The sequence below is a fragment of the Tupaia chinensis genome, unplaced genomic scaffold (assembly GCF_000334495.1).
Source record: "Tupaia chinensis unplaced genomic scaffold, TupChi_1.0 Scaffold000045_1, whole genome shotgun sequence".
Classification (NCBI taxonomy): domain Eukaryota; kingdom Metazoa; phylum Chordata; class Mammalia; order Scandentia; family Tupaiidae; genus Tupaia; species Tupaia belangeri.
Genome location: NW_006159501.1, coordinates 8178345 through 8200542, shown reverse-complemented (window position 1 = coordinate 8200542; position 22198 = coordinate 8178345). Strand labels below are relative to the sequence as shown.

The 22198-nt window shown below is 53.8% G+C and overlaps 2 protein-coding genes and 1 non-coding gene across 4 annotated transcripts in view; 1 reads left to right on the top strand and 2 right to left on the bottom strand.

The window, feature by feature from the left end:
• The window catches only part of HPCAL1 (hippocalcin like 1), a 34565-nt gene extending 30588 nt beyond the window's left edge, over nucleotides 1-3977 (top strand). Inside the window, exon 5 of the mRNA XM_006140826.3 lies at nucleotides 3129-3977. Coding sequence (XP_006140888.1) covers nucleotides 3129-3226 — 98 coding nt within the window. The 3' untranslated portion in view covers nucleotides 3227-3977. The remainder of the gene's footprint in view (nucleotides 1-3128) is intronic.
• Nucleotides 3978-15223: 11246 nt separating this feature from the next.
• ODC1 (ornithine decarboxylase 1) lies at nucleotides 15224-20552 on the bottom strand. 2 transcript variants are annotated; one of them, XM_027773504.1, is made up of 12 exons: nucleotides 20438-20552; nucleotides 20216-20334; nucleotides 19809-19982; nucleotides 19441-19613; nucleotides 19124-19207; nucleotides 17956-18006; nucleotides 17752-17833; nucleotides 17502-17585; nucleotides 16612-16774; nucleotides 16417-16529; nucleotides 16111-16325; nucleotides 15224-15701 (listed from the first exon to the last, which is right to left on the bottom strand). In XM_027773504.1, exons 2-12 carry the CDS (start codon nucleotides 20315-20317, stop codon nucleotides 15557-15559), a joined length of 1386 nt encoding a protein of 461 aa, XP_027629305.1. In that variant the 5' UTR covers nucleotides 20318-20334; nucleotides 20438-20552; the 3' UTR covers nucleotides 15224-15556. The 2 variants fall into 2 exon arrangements, with proteins under 2 accessions (XP_027629305.1, XP_006140887.1); XM_006140825.2 differs by lacking the exon at nucleotides 19124-19207 and having other exon boundaries at nucleotides 17956-18090.
• An 821-nt stretch (nucleotides 20553-21373) lies between these two features.
• On the bottom strand, nucleotides 21374-21504 carry LOC114008659 (small nucleolar RNA SNORA42/SNORA80 family). The gene has a single exon (XR_003550176.1). It is a non-coding gene; the product is annotated as a small nucleolar RNA SNORA42/SNORA80 family (small nucleolar RNA).
• Between the last annotated feature and the right edge of the window lie 694 nt (nucleotides 21505-22198).

The following is a 22198-nucleotide window of genomic DNA, read 5'->3' as shown; positions in this document are numbered from 1 at the left end:
CTGGATGATTCAGCCCAGTGGGTGCTGGCTTGGGGGCCCCTAAGACGTCTCTGGGCTGGGAATGTCCCCCAGTGCCACCTGGTGGCTCGCTGGCTTTGAGGAGCTCAGCCGCAGATCAGTTCGGACTTGCTGTTGAGCAATAAAGAACTGTGACGTGTGGGGAGACGACTCCGGGGCTGTTCTGTGGAGTAGACAGGCTCGCGCACGAGGAAGCCTGGAGCTGCCGCGCAGGGGCAAAGACCAGCCTGGTGGGAGGAGGGCGCCGGGTCACGCAGGAGCCGCAGGTCGTGCGGGCACAAGAGCTTTCCTAACACATTCACACGTGAACCACGGCCCCGTGTGCAAGGTACAGCGGGATCGCGATGACCGGCAGTGAGTCTGGGCCCTCCTGAGCCTCGGTTTGCTGCTCCGCGAAACAGGGACGAAACCCAATCTCACGTGGTTGTGAGGGTCCCTGAGAGTCCTCATAACAAGACGCTAAAGCTTCTTTTTATTTTTTTGGGTAATTTGCCATCAGGCATGTGCACTCACCAGAGAGAGGCAGAGACAGAGACAGAGGGAAAGTGAGAAAGCCCCCCCCCCAGTGGGGATGGCCATGTCACAATCCCTTCTCCATTCTCTTGGGATTTGGGGCACATGCACCTGGCATGTTTCCCAAGCTGCTAGGTCCAGGACTTGAACCACATAGTCAGCCATGTGGGACCCAGCCCCCTAACCACCAAGCACCAGCTGACCCAAAGCCTGTAAGGGTCTTAACACAGAGCTTGGTACTCCTCCAGTAGTGGCTGCTGTCCCTGACCTCAGTGTCCAAGGTCAGTCACCCATGACACCCACGACCACCCACAGCCACCCACAACATCCATGACACCCACGACCACCCATGACCACCCACAGCCACCCATGACCCCCACGATACCCACGACACCCATGACACCTACAACCGCCCATGACACCCATGACCACCCATAGCCACCCAAGACACACACGACCACCCACAACGCCCACAGCCACCCATGGCCACCCACAGCCACCCACGACCACCCTCTGCCCCTGAGCTGCTTCCTGGCCTAGCCCAGACCCCCTCAGAGGGCCTGCTGGGCTGGTACCTGCACCCTCTGGGTCATTTGTGAACTTGGGTGTCGTGTGCCACTTGCTAATGTGCCCCCTGGCATGGAGCACTTCCTCCTGTGAGCTCAGGGGACCCATCTGTCTCTGGACCTTGAGCCACAGGGTGAGGACTGATTCCAGGACAGCTGGGACCACAGTGAGGGCCCAGAGCAGGGTGAAGGTAGAGGGTGACCAGGGGCATGTGCTCTGTCCTTGAAGCTCCTCAGAGGACTGCTGGGGACAGGCGGTGCCCACGGTGTGTCCTGGCCTGCACGGCCACCCCAGGCACAAGCATCATTGAAGCCATGCTCTCATGGGCTCTCTCGCCTAGGCTCACACGTGGGACAGTACTCAGGGGCACGTGTGTCCTGGGAGAGGACACCAGCGTTGGTTTTCCTGAAATGCTCTCCTGCTCAGAAATCACTGTCATTGGGACCAGCAGTTAGCGTAATGGCTATGTTGCTGGACTCCCACGTAGCTGACCGCGGTTCGCGTCCCAGACCCGGTGGCTTAAAACTCACACCGGGCGTGTGTGCGTGCGTGCCCAAGATCCCGAGAGGAGAATGGAGGACAAGGGATTGCGGCATGGCCATCCCCCCTGGGGGGTGATTTCTCGCTTTCTGTCTCTCTGTCTCTCTCTGTCTTTCTGGCGAGTGCATGCGCCCTACAGCGAAAACCTCTCCCAAAAAAAAACGAAAGAAAGCAACCTCTGTCGTTGATTCTGGCCATCGCAGGGTCCATCCTGGTGGGAGAAGGACAGCAGACGAGGCGCCTGGCAGCCCCTTAGCCCGGCAGTCTCTTCCTCGTCCCCCACCGCCCACGAGGGCGATCACCGGCAGAAAGCGCCTCCAGCCAGGGTAGGCCAGGCCCTGGGCAGTGAGCACCAGGCAGCAGGACCACCGAGCAAGGTCGGCCATGGCTTCTGGGACAGGTCACATGTTTGGGTCTTTGGTTTTTTTTTTGAGAGAGAGATTTTTGCTATAGGGTGCATGCGCTCACCAGAGAGACAGCGAGACATCACTGCCCTGGGGGCATGGCCACACCGCAGTCCCTTCTCCATTCTCCTCTCGGGATCTTGGGCACGCACGCACACGCGCCTGGTGTGTTTTAAACCGCCAGGTCTGGGACTCGCACTGCGGTCGACTACACAGGAGTCCAGCGGTGTAAGCATTATGCCACCTGCTGGCCCCCACACGTTTCTTAATGAGGGCGGGGTGTCCTCTGGAAGGTGTCAGTCAGCCGCTCAGCCCATCACGCTGTCCCACTGCACGTGCCTTTTGAGTCACATAATTCTTTGCAGAGAGCCGTGAAAGCAAGAAGGCTTTTCCAGAGGGGCCCACGAAGCGAGTGGGGCTGGGCATGGGCCCAGCTTCAAGAAGGCACCCGACTTTGACAGAAGGGGTGGCCCTGCCGCGAGCACTGTGCTGTCTCTCTTTCTTTCTTTTTCATATTTCTTTTGGCCACAGGGCATGTGTACTCACTAGAGAGAGGCAGAAACAGGGAGAGTGAGAAATCACCTTCACCCCAGAGGATGGCCACGCCATAATCCCTTCTCCCCCATTCTCCTCTTGGATTTCGGGCACACTTGCACACGCACCAGGCGTGATCTTCAAGCTGCCAGATTTAGGACTCGAACCACTGAGTCATGTAGGATTAAGCGCCTTAGCCACCACCCTGCCCTCCCCCCCTTTTAAAAATAATTTGCTCTAGGGCACATGTGCTTGCCCAGGAGAGACAGAGACGGAGGAAAAATGAGAAATCAGACCCCCAGGGTGTGAGTGTGTGTGTGTGTGTGTCCGTGCCTCAATCCCTTCTCCATCTGTCCCTGCTTTGGGGATTTTGAGCACACACACACGCACACACTCCCGGTGCGTTTTTCAAGCCGTGTCCACGACAAACCACACAGTCAGCCGTGTGTTATCCAGCCTCCCTAACCAGCTCCCGCCTGGCTGGCTCATCCCGTCCTCGCCGGACGTGCAGGTCACAGCGCTGGCTGACAGGAGACCCATTCCCGTTCACAGGTAAACTGTCCCTGGAGGAGTTCATCAAAGGTGCCAAGAGCGACCCCTCCATCGTCCGGCTGCTGCAGTGCGACCCCAGCAGCGCCAGCCAGTTCTGAGATCACGGGCCTCTGGACAGTTGCAGAGAAACACAGGCGTGGCGCGCCGTCTAAGCTTTGCTTGCGAAAGTGGATGCTCTGCAGTCATTCCTGCCCTGCTGCGACCGGGCCCAGGAGACGCGTCACACCTGCCCGGCCGGCGGCTGCACTTCCCTCAGCCCGATCAGTGCGATGTTCCTCCCCCCTCCCTGCCCGGTCCCTTCCAGGGCCACCCCCAGGGACGTGATTCCACTTAGGATTCAAGTGTTCTGGGCCCAGGGCACCTCCCCACCCACAGGGAGCCCAGGGGACAAACCGAGGTTACCAGGCAGGGCTTTCCAGCTAATTTACTGAGTGATCCCAGGTGACGCTGAGAAAGGTGGGGACGAGGACGGAGGGAGAGTAGGCAGGCAAGCCCTTCCCGAGCATGGCTTCCCCCCTCCACTTCTCTGACCAAAGCCGCTTGCACGTACACCCCGTGTCCCCGTTCTTTTACTATATAAATTATACGTATGGTGAAGTGACACGTAACGTGTAGGTCCCGTATTTAACGCCTCTGATTGCCTTTGAAGCGTGGTCCCCGTGGCCTGTGATCCCTCCGAGCCTGGTGGTTTTGTGGTCTCTATGCGCCTCGATATGCCCGTTCCCAAAGGACATGCATGCGTGCCCAGGGCCGCGGAGCCCCCGCGTCCGTGTAGCCACCCCGGCGTCCGTGCGCGGTCTGTCCTGTTGATTGGTCTGCCATTTCCGGTATTAAAATGATCAAATAAAAGGAATTCTCTGAGTTTTGTGTTGGCCCGGGGGCATCCCGTTCATGGGCCGTGGCCCTCTCCCCCCTGTAGGGAGGGTGGTCTCCCTGGAGCCCAGCTGCTGTGGGGACACTCCACCGCCCCGCCACCCCGGGTCCCTCCAGCTGTCGGTGTCTGCAAACCTCCTTAGCCTGTTTCTCAATATCTGCCTGATGCCAAGAAATACTCCCAGAAATAAAAGATGACTGTTCCTGGCAGGCCCGACTGTCACGCTTCTGCCTCCTCCCTTCTTCCTGCCCCTTCCTCCTCCCGCGGTTACTGAGCGAGGCCGCAGGAAAGCTACATTCCGAGGGGCCCAGCGAGACCAGGGTGTTGGTGCCGGCCGCGAGGCGGACAGGCCTGGTTTATCACCTGCCGTCTCCGGCGGCAAAGCAACGGCTGGGGTTTATCACCTGCCGTCTCCGGCGGCTTAGCACCGGCTGGAGGCTTTGCCAGTGACACCGAGGACCGAGTTCCTCCCCCACTGCCTCCAGCCTCAAGCATGTCCTCCGGGGTCCCCACAACCACGCTGGTCCTGGGCAGACTCAGGGCTCCTGGAGCAGGGAGACGCGGACCTGACCTGAACTCTCCACCTCCCCCTCCTCCACCAGCCTCACGTCTCATCAGCTGAAACCATGACCACGTCTACACCCAGGGCAGTGTGCCAGCAAGGGACGCGAGGTGACCATGAGGTCATGGCTGGCCTCGACAGACCAAGGTGAGCCCTTGGGCTGAGGGGCATCCGTCTCCTAAGGGTTTGGGGCTCGGAAGGGGCTCCCGGAGCCAGGGTTATCGGAAAGACGGGCACAGTTGCCTCGGCCGAGCTGCCCACGGGCCTCAGGGCGTCTCAGTGCCTCGGAATCTTCACCCAGGTCACGTGGCTCGGACCCCGCTTCACAGCACCTTCAGCAAAGACAGCTATTTTCTTGATATTAGTCATTTTAACATCTCTTTAAGACTGCATGCTTCCTTTTATTATTTTTATTTTCTGTAAGAGATTTTTACTATAGGGCATGTGTGCTCGCCAGAGAGACAGAGAGTGAGAGAGAGAAGATGAGAAATCATCCCCCAGGGGGGATGGCCACACCACAATCCCTTCTCTATTCTCCTCTCAAGCTCTTGGGCATGCACACACACATGCACACCATAAAATTCAAGCCACCGGGTCAGGACTCAAACTGGGGATGAATACGTGGGAGTCCAGCGACATGACCATTATGCTATCTACTGGTCCCCTGAATGCCTCTTTTAATAGGAACGAGTCTAGGGGCCAGCAGTTAGTGTAATGGCTATGTCGCTGGACTCCCATGTAGTCAACCGCAGTTCGAGTCCTGGACCCTGTGGCTTAAACTCATGCCGGGTGCGTGTGTGTGCGTGCTCAAGATCCCGAGAGGAGAATGGAGGAGAAGAGATTGTGGTATGGCCATTCCCCTGGGGGGTGATTTCTTGCTTTCTGTCTCTCTATCTCTTTCTGTCTGTCTGGCGAGCGCACGTGCCCTGTAGCAAAAATCTCTCCAAAAATGAAAAAATAGGAACGAGTCTACTGAATGCCTCCCTACTGGGCAGTATGGCCGGGAGCTGTTTCCTTGGAAACACCCTGCAGCTCAGCTTGGAGCCTTGGCGGGATGGGAAAGCCAGGTGGGCTGGGAAGGTGAGGCCAGTGGTCCAGGAGCAGGTTCCATTGGCTACAAGAGGGCAGGGAAGTCCCTCTGGCTACTCCGCTGGACCTGGAGGCCTAAAGGGGTTGCCATAGGGGCTTGAATTTTACAAAAGTGTAAAATTGTCAAGGGCTGGATGGCAGGGCTTGTTGTAGGAGGGTGGCAGTTAGGGTAAGAACAGAGTACAGGGGACACAGAGTGAGTGACCACTGCACTAGTCAGGTTCTCGAGAGACACAGACCCAGCAGGAGTGGGTAGATGGAAGACAGGTAGATAGGTACGGGTCGTTCAATGATGCAGGTATGGTAATAGAGAGATGTGTGGGTGATGTAGATAGGGTAATACAGAGAGATGGATGGACGATGTAGATAGGGTAATAGATGGATGGATGATGTAGATAGGGTAATAGATGGATGGATGGATGATGTAGATAGGGTAATAGACGGATGGACGATGTAGATAGGGGAATAGATGGATGGATGATGTAGATAGGGTAATGGATGGATGGATGATGTAGATAGGGTAATAGAGAGAGAGATGGACGGATGATGTAGATAGGGTAATAGATGGATGGATGATGTAGATAGGATAATGGATGGATGATGTAGATAGGGTAATAGAGAGAGAGATGGATGGATGATGTAGATAGGGTAACAGAGAGATGGATGATGTAGATAGGGTAATAGAGAGAGAGATGGATGGATGATGTAGATAGGGTAACAGAGAGATGGATGATGTAGATAGGGTAATAGAGAGAGAGAGAGATGGATGGATGATGTAGATAGGGTAATGGATGGATGGACGATGTAGATAGGGTAACAGAGAGAGATGGATGATGTAGATAGGGTAATGGATGGATGGATGATGTAGATAGGGTAATAGAGATGGATGATGTAGATAGGGTAATAGAGAGATGAATGATGTAGATAGGGTAATAGAGAGATGGATGGATGATGTAGATAGGGGAATGGATGGGTGGATTGACAGACGAGTAGACAGACAGATGGTCTAGATATATGAGTAGGTACAGGGATGGATGGATGGAGAGAGACTGATAGAAGACGGATGAGTAGATAGGTGTCAGAGATAGAGCAGTGGCTACAGAAATAACTGGAGAACAGACAGATGCGAGGCAGAGGAGGGACAGACAATCTGTCAGGAGTTGGCTTGTGCCCTCGGCTCGTGCCCTCGGAGTTGGAGTGCTCCCACGGTCTGCACTCCAGAAAGGGAGGCCCGGAGAGCCAACAGTTCTGGTCGAGTCTGCAGGCAGAAAGCCACGTCCCGGCATGGACTGTCAGGCCAGCTGCCAATTCTGTTTCAGTCTTTTGCTGCACACAGGCCTCGGTGGGTCATTTGAGGCCTGCGCCAGGGAGGGCGCACTGTCACTCACTCCAAAGTTCACGTGCAGGTCTCATCCAGACCCTCACAGACACTCCCAGTGGCGTCGGGTCGGTGGTGAGCCCGACTGCCCAGGACCCACCATTGAAGCCACCTCTGCCCAGGGTGGGAGGCGTGGTGCTGGGTGCCTGGCAGGTTCTGGCGATCCCAACACCAAGAAGCCCTGGTTGTGGAGAGAAGCAGGACCTGGCCCAGAAGTAACCTTCCTCTGTCTCAGAGCCCCCCAGCCCTCCAGGGCGGCTGTCGGGGGCGCCTCCTGTCCTGCCTGGTAGTTGGCAACACCGGCCTGGGTCACCCTTCTCGGTGCCCCATCTTCCTCCAGGTTTCTCTCTGTCTGGGTTCTCCTTGCCTGGGAGATCCCAGACCCTCTGTCATTCTGTGGGGGCCCCGTGAGCTGGCTGAAGTTCCCTGGGAGTTGCAGGTGCACCTGACCCTCCAGATGCAGACCTACACATGCTGTGAGGCCTACGCAGGAAGTGGCTTGGGTCTTGTCTGCATGCTCTGAGCGCCCCCAGGATGTGGGGGCGTCCTGCCATGAAAGCACAAGATCCCGTAGTGCCCAGGAGGCTGCTCTAGGGATGGGCTCAGTCCCTCTCCCTTCGGGGCACTGACCCCTTGACCCCAGCATGCTCCTTGGGTCCTTCCCACTGAGACCCTGTAGTGTGGAGGGAGGTGGCAGAGCAGGTGTGGGGCCCAGGACCATAGCCTGACCACTCCCAGGAAGGCAGGGCTGTCACCTCCCTTACTCTGAACTGTGTCTTTACTAATGCGACCTCTGGCTTTCTCGGTCAGGGTGGTCTGGTCCCTCTGAGGAATCAGTGTTGAGCTGACTCAGTTGGCTTTCAGGACTGAGGGCTCCCCAGACACGGTTGAGGCCCTCCGCTGTGCCCTCTGGTTCAGCCCCAGTCCTGCCCGTCTCCGGGCCACAGTGCGCGGACTGACAGAGCTGGGGGCGGGGGGTAGTTAGCAACTCGCCCCATACACTAACAAGGTGGCAGAATCAGGATGGGCAGAGGGGCCCTGGCCTAGAGGCCTCTCCTCCTGATGAGGGGACAGCCCTGGAGGGCTGAACTGGGTCCGGGCCACCAGTTTCTTTGACAGCCTCTGTAGCTGGGCCTGAGCCCCGGGGCCAGTCGAGCGCCACTCTGGCTCCACCAGCACCCTCCTTGGTGAGGAACGGGTCTCACCCACCCCCGCCGCCGCCTGCCGGGCACCCTTCGGTGCCGGCTGGGGGCAGCCTCGGCCGGGCCAGACCTGAAGGGCTGTCACCTCCTGGCTCCACGGGACGGCGGCCTCTGGCAAGCTGGCCACCAGGGAGGGTGAGCTTTGGCGGGTGGCCCCATGCCCACCCCCTGCAGGCCATGGCTGCCCCCTCCCGCCCAAGCAGTGCCTCGTGTCCTACCCGGGGCTCCTCAGTCTTCCGAGGACCCAGCCATCAGCTCCGGCTGCATGTGTGGACTGGACCCTGCGGGAGGGGTGCCACGCCAGCAGCCAGCGCCCAGAGCCTGTCAGCCGGGAGTCAGACCTGGCCAGGTCCTCCGCCCCACTGTGTGTCCCCGTGTCTGTGTGCGAGAACATGTGTGATGGCGTGTGTGTGTGATCTGGGGTGTGCATGCTGTCATGTATGCTGTGAGCTGGGGGGGTATGTAGTGTGAAGTGACCGTGTGCATGTCTGTGGTGTGCGGTATGTATGCACATGGTGGTGTATGTCGTGAGGTGTGTGTGGGGGATGGAGCTGAGGGAAGGCCGGGCCGTGCTCTGTACGTGTGTGCTATGGTGTGTGGTGTGTCTGGGATGTGCACAAGGTGGTGCTGTGTGCTGGGTGTGTTAAGGAGGCCCGGGCCGTGCTGTGCGTGTGTGCCGTGGTGTGTGGCGTGTCGGGGATGTGCACGCAGGGGGTGTTGTGTGCTGTGCAGATGGGGCTCTGTGGACCCACTCAGTGTCACCTGAGTGTGTGTCTGTCCTGCAGGCAGATAGGCGTCTTGGGCGCACACCCAGGCATGTCCTGTGCAGATTCCGTGTTGAGGGACCCTGCACCCTGTGTCCACTGGCAAGTAGCTCTGTGGGGACATCTGTGTGGCTGAGGCGAGTGGAAGCCCTGGTGGCTCCAGATGGGTGGTGACGCCCAAGCCCACCATCCCGTTGCCCTCAGCTGGATTCAGTTCTGCTGCCTGAAGAGCTTGGGCTCAGCCTAAGGCCTGCTCTGGCCTCCGCGATATCCAGGTGTCGGGGCCATGCTGCAGGCCCACAGCCCTACAGCCCAGGGAAGAGCTCCGATCACAGGCTGGCCCTGCCCTGTCACGCAAATGCCTGAGTGGGCGGTGTTATCCCTGGATTGCGCCTTGAACATGAGGTGCTGCTGCCCTCTGGTGGCCGCAGCCAGGAGGGTCGTCCAGGGCCTGACCGCCTCCCAGGAGCCTGGTTTCCAAGCAGCTCCCATCCCCTTCAGGTAGATGCGCACTGTCCCCTGCCCCATTTGACAGGTGAGGATACCGAGGCCCTGCTGGTGGACCACCCCACGGCAGAAGCCAAGGCCAGTTCTGCTACAGGACTCAGAGGCCTTGTCGATGGGTCTGGCAGATGAAAACGAAGGGCTCCGGGGACAACTGAAGTTAGCAAATACAAATTCTCTCAGCTCCCACGTGTTCCTGCAATATTCTGTATTCTTTGCTAGATCTGGAGCCCCCTGTGCAGCCATGGAGCTGAGTTTCAAAGCCCCAGCAAGCTGGTAGTTGGAGGGGCCAGGCCACCTCTTGGGCCACCCCAGGCCGAGCACATCTCCCTCCTGGAGAGTCACCTCCTGCCCAGACTCTGGCCCTTGGCTAGGCCCCACGCCTCCTGGGCAGAGCAGCCCTCTCCAACAGCTCAAAGACACTCCCCTCCTGCTCCCCGCCCTCCCGCCAGGCTGGGAAGGGCCCCAGCCAAGGTGCTGCCCCAGTGAGCCCTCAGCAGGGCAGAACCCCTCACAAGTCCTCCCTCCAGAGGGACAGCATGAGTGGGGAACAGCTTCTCTCTGGAGTTCCACTCAGTGCTGGTGTTAACTCTGGGCTCCAACTGACCTGCCCTCAGTCCTACCAGGTGAGAGAGGGAGGAGGAGGAGCTCTGGTGGGAGGAGAAGGAGGAGGAGGAGCTTCAGTGGAAGGAGGAGGAGGGACTCTGGTGGGAGGAGGAGGAGCTTCAGTGGAAGGAGGAAGAGGAGCTCTGGTGGAAGAGGAGGAGCTCTGGTGGAAGAGGAGGAGCTCTGGTAGGCGGGGGAGGAGCTCTGGTGGAGGAGGAGGAGGAGCTCTGGTAGGAGGGGAGGAGCTCTGGTGGGAGGAGGAGGAGCTCTGGTGGGAGGAGGAGGAAGAGCTCTGGTGGGAGGAGGAGCTCTGATAGGATGGGGAGGAGCTCTGGTGGAGGAGGAGGAGCTCTGGTGGGAGGAGGAGGAGCTCTGGTAGAAGGAGGAGGAGCTCTGGTGGGAGGAGGAGGAGCTCTGGTGGAGGAAGAGGAGCTCTGGTGGAGGAAGAGGAGCTCTGTAGGAGGAAGAGCTCTGTTGGAGGAGGAGGAGGGGCTCTTAGGCAGGAGGGATGAGCAGGCTCAAGGGGCAGCAGGGCCGGGAGTGGTCCTGGGAGGGAGAAGAGGGGCCCACTCACCCATCCTGGTTGTCACCCTCAGTAAAAGTCCAGGAGCAGAGCCTGGCTGGCAAACAGGGACCCTTCCCTTCCCAGGCCTCTCCCAACTCTCCAGCTTACCCTGGACGAGTCACTCGGCCTTTCTGGGCTTCATGCCATCTGTGAATAGAAAGAGGCTGGGAGACCTCACAAAGCCTTTTTTTCCAGATGCCATCCTGTTCAAACCTGGTGTACTGAACCGGTGATGCAGGAGAGAGAGCCCATGAGTCCTCCTGCCCCACAGGCATGGAGGCTACTCAGGGCCCTGGTCAGCTCGGCTTTCCAGCTAAGCACAGAGATGGCATAGTCAGCTGGCCCAGCAAGGCGGGGAGGCCCACCGAGAGAGTGTAGGGTGATGCAGGGACAGGCCTGTGGAGGAGGTGGCCAGCAGGGCCTTAGAGGAGCTGAGGGAAGCCTAAGAAGGGTGAACCTGCCATGAATGGGTGTGAGGCAACAGGACCGTGAAGACAAGCTGAATGTGGCCTGGTGGGCAGTGGGTCTGGGGGGCATGAGAGGTCCTCTCTGCCATGGGCTTCTATCTGCCATTTACTGAGGCTGGCCGTTCGTGAGCAATGCTGTGGTGGGGGCACGCAGGCTCTGCTCCTGGCCCCAGCCAACCACTGGGGGAAGAAGGTGACCCCAGCTTGTGCTCAGGGTGCAGGAACCTTCTCACCAGGGTTCCCCACAGGTTCACTTCCTCCAGTGGCCCGAGCTGAATTGGCATCAGCCAGCCCTCCTGGGTCCCATGAAGGTGAGGACTGGGTCTTGGCCACCTACACCCTGGTCCCCACCAGCCAGCCTATCTGCCAGGCTCTCTGCAGCTGTTGATCAGCAGGAGAATGGCTGGGGAGCACTCAGTGGCTGCTGGAGTCCTACCTGGTTTGCAGGCTGCCTTGCCCCGAGCGGCCATGTTTGCTTCTCAGCCTGCCTTTCCCGCGGGGCGACCTACGAGCCTCTTCCAAATTGGCAGCACAGGCACATGAGCAAGGGAGGACGTCGGTCCCCACTCCCCTGCCCAGCGGCAATTGCCATTATGAGTTCCTTGAGTCCTTCCAGAACATCCTGTGCAGATGCAGGTGCATGTGTACACGAACAGTTTGGTGGATATCAGGTTTTGGTTCTATTTTATTATTTTATTAGATTTTGCCATAGGGCATGTGCACTTGTTGGAGAGAAAGAAAAGTGAGAAACAAACCATCTGGGGGAGATGTCCACCCACAATCCCTTCTCTCAGGATTTGGGACATGCATGCACACACACCAGGGTTGTTTTCAAGCTGCCAGATCTAGGACCTGAACTTCAGACAGCCATGCAGGATCCAGTGCCTTAACCACCATGCCATCTGCTGGCCTGTTTCTGCTGTTCACACAAAGAGTAACTGCACAGGGTGGCTTTTTGTTGTTGTTTTTTGAGAAAGATTTTTGTTATTGGGTGCATGCAATTGTTGGAGACATAAAGTGAGAAATCACCCCCGGGGGGGGGTGGCCAACTGCATTACTTTCTTCTCCATTCTCTTCTTTGCATTTTGGGCATGCATGCACAAGTACCCAGCATGAGTTTCAAGTCGCTGGGTCCAGACTTGAACCATGGTCACCGTGCGAGTCTAGTGCCTTAACCACTGTACCACTTGCTGGCCTTCTGCTGTTTTAGAGCTCCATCCCAGAACGTTTGCATCTGCCTCGTTCTGTTTAGCTCATCACATTGGTCCCCTCTGTTGTACATAGGGGGTTGTTTCTAACATACACTGTGACAGCCAGGATATTCTACTTTATCGAGACATTCTTAGAATTGCTGTGTCAAAGATAATGTGAACCAATTACCAGCAACACCAAGTTCCTGTAACTTCACTCTCTCCCACCTGCAGGGGGAGCCCAGTGTGCTTAGCAACTCTTGATCTTTGTAATCAAGGCAGTAAGAAAGATTTGTTTCTCTGCTTTTTTTTTTCAACTTGCTAGCAGGCACGTGAGGCTACTGGGGCAGGCGGTAGGATGGGATGTGGAGATGAGGAGAGACAGAGAGAAAGCAACCTCACGGGACGTGCTCACAAACCATTCCTTCTCCATCTCTCCCTGTAAAGGTTCTGGGCATGCAAAGACTGGCAGTGGGTCCTAGCGGCCTTTACTGTCAGGCCACCAGCTGGCTGATTCAGTTTTAACTTGCATCCTTTCTGGGTGGAAAACCTCACGTTCAAGAAACTGTATTTACTGTGAAGCACAGCTCATGTCTCACTCACCTCCTGCGGTTGGCTGATTGGAGTTTTTAACAAGAGGTGAGCCCCACGTGTCTGGTATTCCTCTGTCCCTGCATTTCGACTTCAGATGTTTCCTTCCAAAGTTCTACAGTCTGGTACATATAAAACATTGGCCTGCAGAGCTTGTTTGGCAGGAGTTAGGGATACTTTAATTGTTCCCAGTTACCTTTCGACCTAAGTACAGCCCTACTCCAGATTGTGGGGTGAATCCAACCACCTGGACTTTAAGCAGCTCCCCAGTGGCCCTAACACACACTGTCAGCTTGGTTACCCGTCTACTCTTGGACAAGCAGCTTGTCCCCTGCAGCCCTCCCACAGGGGCTGGACTGGCTCTAGCCCTCCAGAGTGGAGCTCCCCAGCCACCCTGGCACAGCTGCATGCAACCCGAATCCCAGGTGTGCAAACACCCAGTGCCTGTGCCTGCTCACAAACCACCTTCAGTAGTGACACGGACACATGACCACACTGAAGCTGGTTTCCTGGAGGACAATGCCCAGAGGATGTGACATGGCCAGCTGCTGTCTGGCTGTGCTCCACCAGCCAGACTCACTAGCAGGCTCCTCCATTCAAGGGCCAGGGGAGCACTAGCCAGCTGGGCCACGTCATCCTACAACTCCAAGTCAGGCCTTGGCAGGGCCAGGACATTGTGGAGCCAAGCAGCTGCGCCAAGCTGTGGTCGGGACAAGGGTTCCCAAGTGCAGGGCGTGCAGCCTGGTTCACCTGGGGCTGTTCTGTCCCCACTGGGCTAGAAACAGCTGGTTGGATTATAGAATATTTTATCTAATTGGCTGAAAGATCGGCATCATTTTCAAATCCTTAGAATATCTTTCAGGCAGAATTTCAACTCAACCACTTGGTTATTTTGTTAATTTCTTCCCATTTAAAATGAAACACCTGACACAACAGTCTCAAGCTAGGTGTCTAGCTTGGAGTTCTCAGCATGTGGCCCACTCAACACCATCGCCCTTCCATTTTGAACACAGCAGTGGCCCCAGATCCTGAGGGCCTGCCTGTCAACTAAAGCGTTTCTTCCCCCTTGTGTCCCAATTCCCACTGGAACCTCTTTGCAGCTCCCAAGAAATGTCTGTGCTGGCAGCTCTGACTACACTTCAGCATATAGGAGACAGGAGCTGGTGACTAGCCCAGTCTCAGCTGAGTGTCCAGGCAAATGGTAAACAGTGAGTCTCATGTGCCGTCTGGTGGAACCCTGGGGGGCAGGGGTGTGTGTAGAAGGTGGCTCTCGGACACAAGTCCCCCTCAGCTGGAGAACTATGCAAACAGTACCAGTGAGGCCTGAACGTACAGCACCCCAACATTTAACTGCCAGGAGGGGGGCTGCAGTATTCCTCTCCAGACCTCTGCCAGCTACATCTACTGCTGCAGTTGGGGCTGGTGACTCGGTGACACCCACACCCATGGGTAAATTCTTACTAGGGTAATGCCTGGCTTTTGCCTCCCCCTGCAGCTACAGTGGGACTCAAAGCTTCCATTTAAGAGTTAAACAGTACATGGGGACAGCAGTTAGTGTAATGGCTATGTCACTGGACTCCCATGTAGTCGACTGACTGCAGTTCAAGTCCCAGACTCGGTAGCTTAAACTCATGCCGGGGGCCTGTGCGTGCGTGCTCAAGATCCCGAGAGGAGAATGGAGGAGAAGGGATTGCGGCGTGGCCATTCCCACTGGGGGGGTGATTTCTCACTTTCTGTCTCTGTCTTTCTGGAGAGTGCACGTACCCTATAGCAGAAAAACCTCCCCCCCCAAAAAAAAAGAGTTAAACAGTATAATGCTCTCTGGGGCATCAGGGGTACAGGTAAGGGGAACAGAATACCCACAGTAGTCAAGGTCATGCCAGAACATCAATACCCATGACACTTAGAGCAGCTGCTGAACTTATCACATGGTGACCGCCAGTGTTGTGCTGCATGCCTAACTGAAGTGACAAAGTCATGGGGGGGAGGGACACACCTGGTCGGGGTGGGCAGAGCTCGGAAGGTCTTATGTGCCTTCCCTGGGCACGAGCCAGGATGGTCAGGTGTAATAGCACTTCAACACAGGGCCTGAGCACCCCAGGTTCACAGCTAACACAGTGGCCACTCAGGGACTAGGGGGACCAAATCGGGCCACCCTGTCTACACAAAAGTACGGCCATCGGCTTGCCCGTCCTTCCTTTGACCTGTTAGGTGAGCGACAGCCTCCACTCTGTAAAGATCCACAACAAAAACCACCAGACTCAACAAGTCTGGAATGCACACACTGTAATAACATCCTGACGTCTAATTATTTCAAGATACTTTATTTTAAAACGGGTCACGACACTAAGCTTTTGGCCCCTTCTGCCCCGTGCAAGCTACAAATGCTTGCTTGGCAACTGGGGGGCACTCTTTAGTAGCATGTTTGAAAAGTGAATAAAAATCCATATAAAACATGTATTCAAATAGTTTCCATAGGAACAGAGAAGTGACCCAGTCTCCTAGCCTTCCATGTTGCTGCATCTGTGCCAACCCTACTCCGACAAAGACACTTCCAAACTAGCGGTAATTAAGTTAAATGGTCCCCCCAGATCCCTTAATTCAAGCTACACGCAGTAACATCTACAGGACGGTATCTACACGTTAATACTGGCTGAGGCGCAGGGTGCTGGGTGGCGCTTCATCCCGCTTTCCCGGGCACAGGACACAGGCAGAGTGCCGACATCCTGCTCCTCCACTCCGGGTGGCAAGTCGTGGTTCTGGATTTGCTGCATGAGTTGCCTGGGAGGGAAAGAAGTGGCACATTCAGCAACCCTGAGTCCCCTGGCTGGGCAGCGCTGCATGCCAATAGGGCAGTCATGTAAGCGCTTACTTCCTTGGCTGTTACGTCATCAGGAAGCAAGCAGAGGTATCTGTACAGCAAGCATTTCTTCAGAGCTACTTTTTTGGCAATCAAGAAACCACAAGTCACATGACAACTTAAATGCTCTAGTTACACACAAATCTCCTACTGCTCTATTCTAAATCCTTTTAGGTGAAATATGAACACATGCTACCAGAGGGTTTTTCCTTCTATTTGTCTGTAAGTAACCCAAGGGAAAATAATTTCCTGTTCAACCAGACAAAAGCAAGCATAAACCCAAGAAGGTGTCCCACTTTGTCTGAAGCACAAGCAAGCACTCTCACTCACCACGTCGGTCCTGACATCACATAGTAGATGGTGGGCCTCTGGAACCCATTGAAAGTAGAAGCAGCAGCAACAGTGTAAGCGCCCATGTTTTCAAAGAGCATCCAATCGCCCACATGCATTTCAGGTAGGTCACAGCGCTCAACGATCCGATCAAGCCCATCACAGGTAGGTCCCCATATGCTGGATGGGTAATACTTCTCATCTGGCTTGGGTCTCTATGAAAAGAGAGATGCTGTTACTGTATCATCTTCACTGTTTTATACAGCAATCATCTTCACTGTTTTATATAGCACATTCAGAAGTTACCTTTTGCAGAAGGGGCTTCACATGTGCATGATCATAGAGGATGCAATTAAAGGATCCGTACACTCCATCATTCACATAATACATAAAGGTTTGTTCGCTTGACTCATCTTCATCTAGGAAGGAAGATGAACCCTGATTACCACTGTTTGCATCAACCTTCAATCACACACGCAATGAGCCATCCTTTATACGTACCATCAGAGCCCGTCTGCTCCTTTAATACGATTTTTTTGGCAATGATATTAACTGCAAGCGTGAAAGCTGATGCGACGTAGTATCTGCCTGGCTCAGCTATAATTCTCACCCCAGAGTCTGATGGAAAGTACTTGTCCAGTGCTGGGTTGATCACACTGGTGATCTAAGAGTGAGACAGAAAGAGGAGTCATTCATGACCGGGAATTCACACACAGCAAAGAGGTCACAGCACTTTGTAACATCACCCACCGAGAGTAGGGTTAGCCTCAAGTAACGAAAACAAAACAACAAAAACAGGTTCCCGAAAACCAGCCTGCCTATCTGTTTGGATTCCCCTCCAGACACCCTCTTTCCTTAAGACGTTAAGTATGATTTTATCAAATAGTACAAAACAAATTACTACTTAGTCAGGTGTTAAGGTGCCAAAATCTTTATTTACCAAATACACAGCAACAGCATAAAAACTCTTCTATACTGTCTACCTTGCGTAATTTTAATAAATAAGAATGTAGATCTGTTTTATAAACTCAAGCCCATATATGGCTTAACTGTGCAAGTGACTAAACATTTCAGTGTCTCTAAGGAAGGAAGTACAAGCCTGGCAAAGCGCCTGTAGGGCATCGAAGTCCCGTCAGCACATTCTCCATTCCACGGCAGCATTTCTCAGTGTCATCAACTAGCCAAGACTTCTGGGAAAGCTGACTCACGGCTTAGTTAAGAAAACTGAATGGTATTGAATATAATTTGTAAATCGCTCGAAATATCACACCAAGACATTTGTTTCCATGTTTGCTTAGCACCTTTGCTATTAGTTAAGACACTTAGAAATATTCCAAAAAAGGACATGCAAAAAACCAGCTACTATATACTTTGGCTCCATTATAAATTACCTCTTCAAATTTAAGCTTCACGTCCTCGGATCCAGGAAAGCCACCACCGATATCAAGCAGATACATATTGAATCCAACTTCAGCCTGGAAGAGTCAAGATAATTAAGAAGTCAAACTGCCAGATTCATATTGAAGAGCAAAAATTAAAGCAGATGGGTCTAAATCTCTGCAATTTGGGACCCACTTCCACTAGTGTCAAGCCCCACCCCACCCCTCCCACCCTCCTTCATAGACAGTCCCGTGTACTCACGCCCATGTCAAAGACACAGCGGGCATCAGAGACCGCCTGAACGAAGGTCTCAGGGTCTGTACAGCCACTGCCCACATGGAAGCTGGAGCAAGAAATGAGATGACAGTCTACTATTGGTATTTCTTACACGGCCTTAACACAGAAAGCCTGTAAACACAAGACTGCTTAATGCCTTAGTCTCCCACTATGCCGCCAAAATCTCACCTGACACCGATGACATCAATATTGAGCTCTTTTGCCCGTTCCAATAGAAGCCTGCTGGTTTTAAGCGTGGCACCAAATTTAACACTGAGGCGACAGACTGCTTTGGAATCATCTGTGGCGATCCGTAAAACCAACCTAGAAATGGGCAAGGGTATTACATGTCTCATGACAGGTCACATACAACATAAAGAGAACTCTGCCCTAAATTTTGGCTGATATTCTGCAGCTTAAATCTATGGCTCTGTCAATCACAGAGAGTGAAACTATCTTCTACTCAAGTACAGAAATAGGACTGGACACTTAGGTCTATTCAGTGAGAATCTATGTATCCCATGGCTGACCATGCTCTTCAACAAGGGGCAACTCACTTTGCCTTTGGATGTGCTCTGGCGACTTTCATCAGCTCCACCTCACTATCAAAGGTCATCATCTGGACTCCACTGTTGGCTGCGTATTTAATCTGAGACACCTGCTTGCAAGGATTTGCATAGATAATCCTCTCAGGGGGCACTCCAAGACTTTGCACCAACTGTATTTCCGTCTGAAAAAGAGTAGTGTCCTGCTGTACACATGCAGCTAAGAAGCTGAGTGACAGAAAAGCCCAAGACAGCTACCATGCCTGCCACCCCTCCCCCCTTTCATTAGCATTTACTGCCCAAGACACACAGCTATGCCCACCAAGTGAGGACCACCAGACCACTGTATGAATGGTTCGAATACTGCAGCTTCCTCTTACCTTGCTAGCACAGTCGAACCCAGTCCCGATGGCAGCGAGGGTCTTCACTATGGCTCTGCTATCGTTACATTTGACTGCATAAAAAGGGGTGACACGGGGCAGAGCTTTCAACCACCTCAGATGTTTCTTCAAAATATCTCCAAGGTCTGCCACATAGAAGGCATCCTTATCGTCCTGTGAAGTAAGAGGTTCAGGTCACTCACTGGCAGCCTGACAGGAGACACAGCCTCATCTGTGTCCCAACACTCACGATGGAGCCTACTCTCCTTAGTCTAGTCGCTATCAATGGGCAACCCACAGCTAGTTCTAAGCTCTGTTAACTAGACACAGCACCTACTGCACTTCCCTCAGATCCCGCCTGCCCAGCACCTTCAGCTGTGCTGGCGGCCTGGGCCTCATGTACTTACAGAACAAGAACGTTCCAATAGAAGCCTGCTGGTTTTAAGCGTGGCACCAAATTTAACACTGAGGCGACAGACTGCTTTGGAATCATCTGTGGCGATCCGTAAAACCAACCTAGAAATGGGCAAGGGTATTACATGTCTCATGACAGGTCACATACAACATAAAGAGAACTCTGCCCTAAATTTTGGCTGATATTCTGCAGCTTAAATCTATGGCTCTGTCAATCACAGAGAGTGAAACTATCTTCTACTCAAGTACAGAAATAGGACTGGACACTTAGGTCTATTCAGTGAGAATCTATGTATCCCATGGCTGACCATGCTCTTCAACAAGGGGCAACTCACTTTGCCTTTGGATGTGCTCTGGCGACTTTCATCAGCTCCACCTCACTATCAAAGGTCATCATCTGGACTCCACTGTTGGCTGCGTATTTAATCTGAGACACCTGCTTGCAAGGATTTGCATAGATAATCCTCTCAGGGGGCACTCCAAGACTTTGCACCAACTGTATTTCCGTCTGAAAAAGAGTAGTGTCCTGCTGTACACATGCAGCTAAGAAGCTGAGTGACAGAAAAGCCCAAGACAGCTACCATGCCTGCCACCCCTCCCCCCTTTCATTAGCATTTACTGCCCAAGACACACAGCTATGCCCACCAAGTGAGGACCACCAGACCACTGTATGAATGGTTCGAATACTGCAGCTTCCTCTTACCTTGCTAGCACAGTCGAACCCAGTCCCGATGGCAGCGAGGGTCTTCACTATGGCTCTGCTATCGTTACATTTGACTGCATAAAAAGGGGTGACACGGGGCAGAGCTTTCAACCACCTCAGATGTTTCTTCAAAATATCTCCAAGGTCTGCCACATAGAAGGCATCCTTATCGTCCTGTGAAGTAAGAGGTTCAGGTCACTCACTGGCAGCCTGACAGGAGACACAGCCTCATCTGTGTCCCAACACTCACGATGGAGCCTACTCTCCTTAGTCTAGTCGCTATCAATGGGCAACCCACAGCTAGTTCTAAGCTCTGTTAACTAGACACAGCACCTACTGCACTTCCCTCAGATCCCGCCTGCCCAGCACCTTCAGCTGTGCTGGCGGCCTGGGCCTCATGTACTTACAGAACAAGAAACTTCATTAATTTTTTGGTCCAGAATATCCTTGGCAGTAAAGCCTTCATCAAGGAAGTGGCAGTCAAACTCTTCATTGTTAAAGCTGTTCATGGTTTCCTGACGTCCCTCTGAAATGCAATAAACTTCAACTAAGGTAGAGAAATCACCCAGAAGCCTCAGCAATATGATCCTGACATTCATCTGCAGCAAAAGGATAGGCTGAATACTCACATGGAAAACTAAGAGATGGAATTAAAGAAATGATTTCCAGCTTCTCACAAAACCAATTCTCCAGGAATTTCAAGTCCACTGGGATTGTTGCCCTCGGAGCAGTGGTGGAAACGTTCTGGTAAGTAAAAGCACAGTTTGCCGTTTACCTTAGGAACATATCCGGGTAAGTTCAGGCCACTGATGGAGCCCCACTCCTCCCAGGTGTCAGTCTATGACTCCATAACCCCTGCAGGAACTGAGGACACCAGAGCCAACCAGTTGTTCCAAACCAGCACACTGCAGTTCCATATATAGCAAGGCTCTGGTCACAATAAGCATTTCAAATACTCCTACTAAAAAAAGGTAGACTGCGGGTTTCAGAACCCTGCCCGCACTTAATGACACAGGTGAACACCGTGTAAGGGTCATTGCTGTATTTGCGAGCTGTCTCAGCTCTTGGAAACTCAAAGTCGCATCACAACAATCACACGCAGCAGTGAGGACACAGCCATTCCTAGCCCCGCAGTCTCACAGGACAGCTTCCAGTGGCCCCACTGGGATGGCAGACATGTCTAAGGTAGTACCCTGCTTCATGCTCCTACGCTCCCTAAGAACTTCTGAGCTCCATTTTCACGTTTGTATAGCCGCACATGAATTTCTAAAAACTGTGACCTTTCAGCCAGCACTGGACTATAACTGCTGTTACCAGTCAGTATCCTGGACCCAGAGCTGCCCGAATTAGCAATTCTGGGCACCCCAACTGTCCTCACAGGTACTCCAATATTTGCTTAGCTACGAATGCTAATCCTAGGGAGTAGTTTTGAGCAAGCTTTATGAATACTCAAAGTTAAGCGCCCTGCCCTTGACCTTTATGAAATGTAACGCAGTGAAGGAGCTATCTGGAAATTACTGACCTTAACCTTTAACACTTCTGCCAAATAGGGCTTTATTCTTTCCCTCTGTGCAACCCGCTTTAGTGCCAGCAGCCCACAGGCAGAGACCGGGCAATGGTTTGGGCCAGTTTGCTCTGGCATGGGACACTATGAGAGGCCTAGGGGAACGAGCCTAACATAAATCCAAACCCATGCATGGCAGAAGGGTACTTTTCGGCATGGTCAGCCTCATGCTGCCTAAATCACACCAAGGGAATGGCAGGAGACTAAGGCAGGGAACCCACTTCGCCTACATACTTCGCATTTGCACCGGCCGAACTCAGCCCGAGTTCTTTCAGGTCTTGGTGAGCAGCTTTAAGGCAAAGTTTCAGCTCCAACTCCGGAAGGTTTTCATTTCCAAAACGCACCACCACTAGGTATATGGCTTTCTGGATCTTTACAAGTTTTATTCCAATAATTTATTTGAATTTTACTGAAGAACTCCCGTGTGTACTCTGCCCGGCTAAGTCATTTTAAATTGGCCCAAGATGGTAACGGTAGAAGAGGTGGACTAACTCAAACGGGAAAACTGCACGGTCGATGCAATTCTGCCCAATCTTAGAGCCGAATAAACCACGCCGACACATTTTGCGTCCTCCCAGACATTCCTGAGAGGTCCTGCTCCCCCTGTTAACCAGTGATCTGGGATCCCAAACACCACAATCAGCCCTTTCTGAAAACCGTAGGGCGGGCTGCTCGGGGTGCCTCCTCGCCCAGCCAAGTTCTCTAAATCCCTGGGGCACGCAGGCCCCTGAAACACGTCTAGGTCTCCCCAGCGTCTGCATCAGTTCCGTCCAGCCGATCTCGGCTCTAGCGGTCCAGGCGGCCTCCAGATCGGCGCCACCTGCTC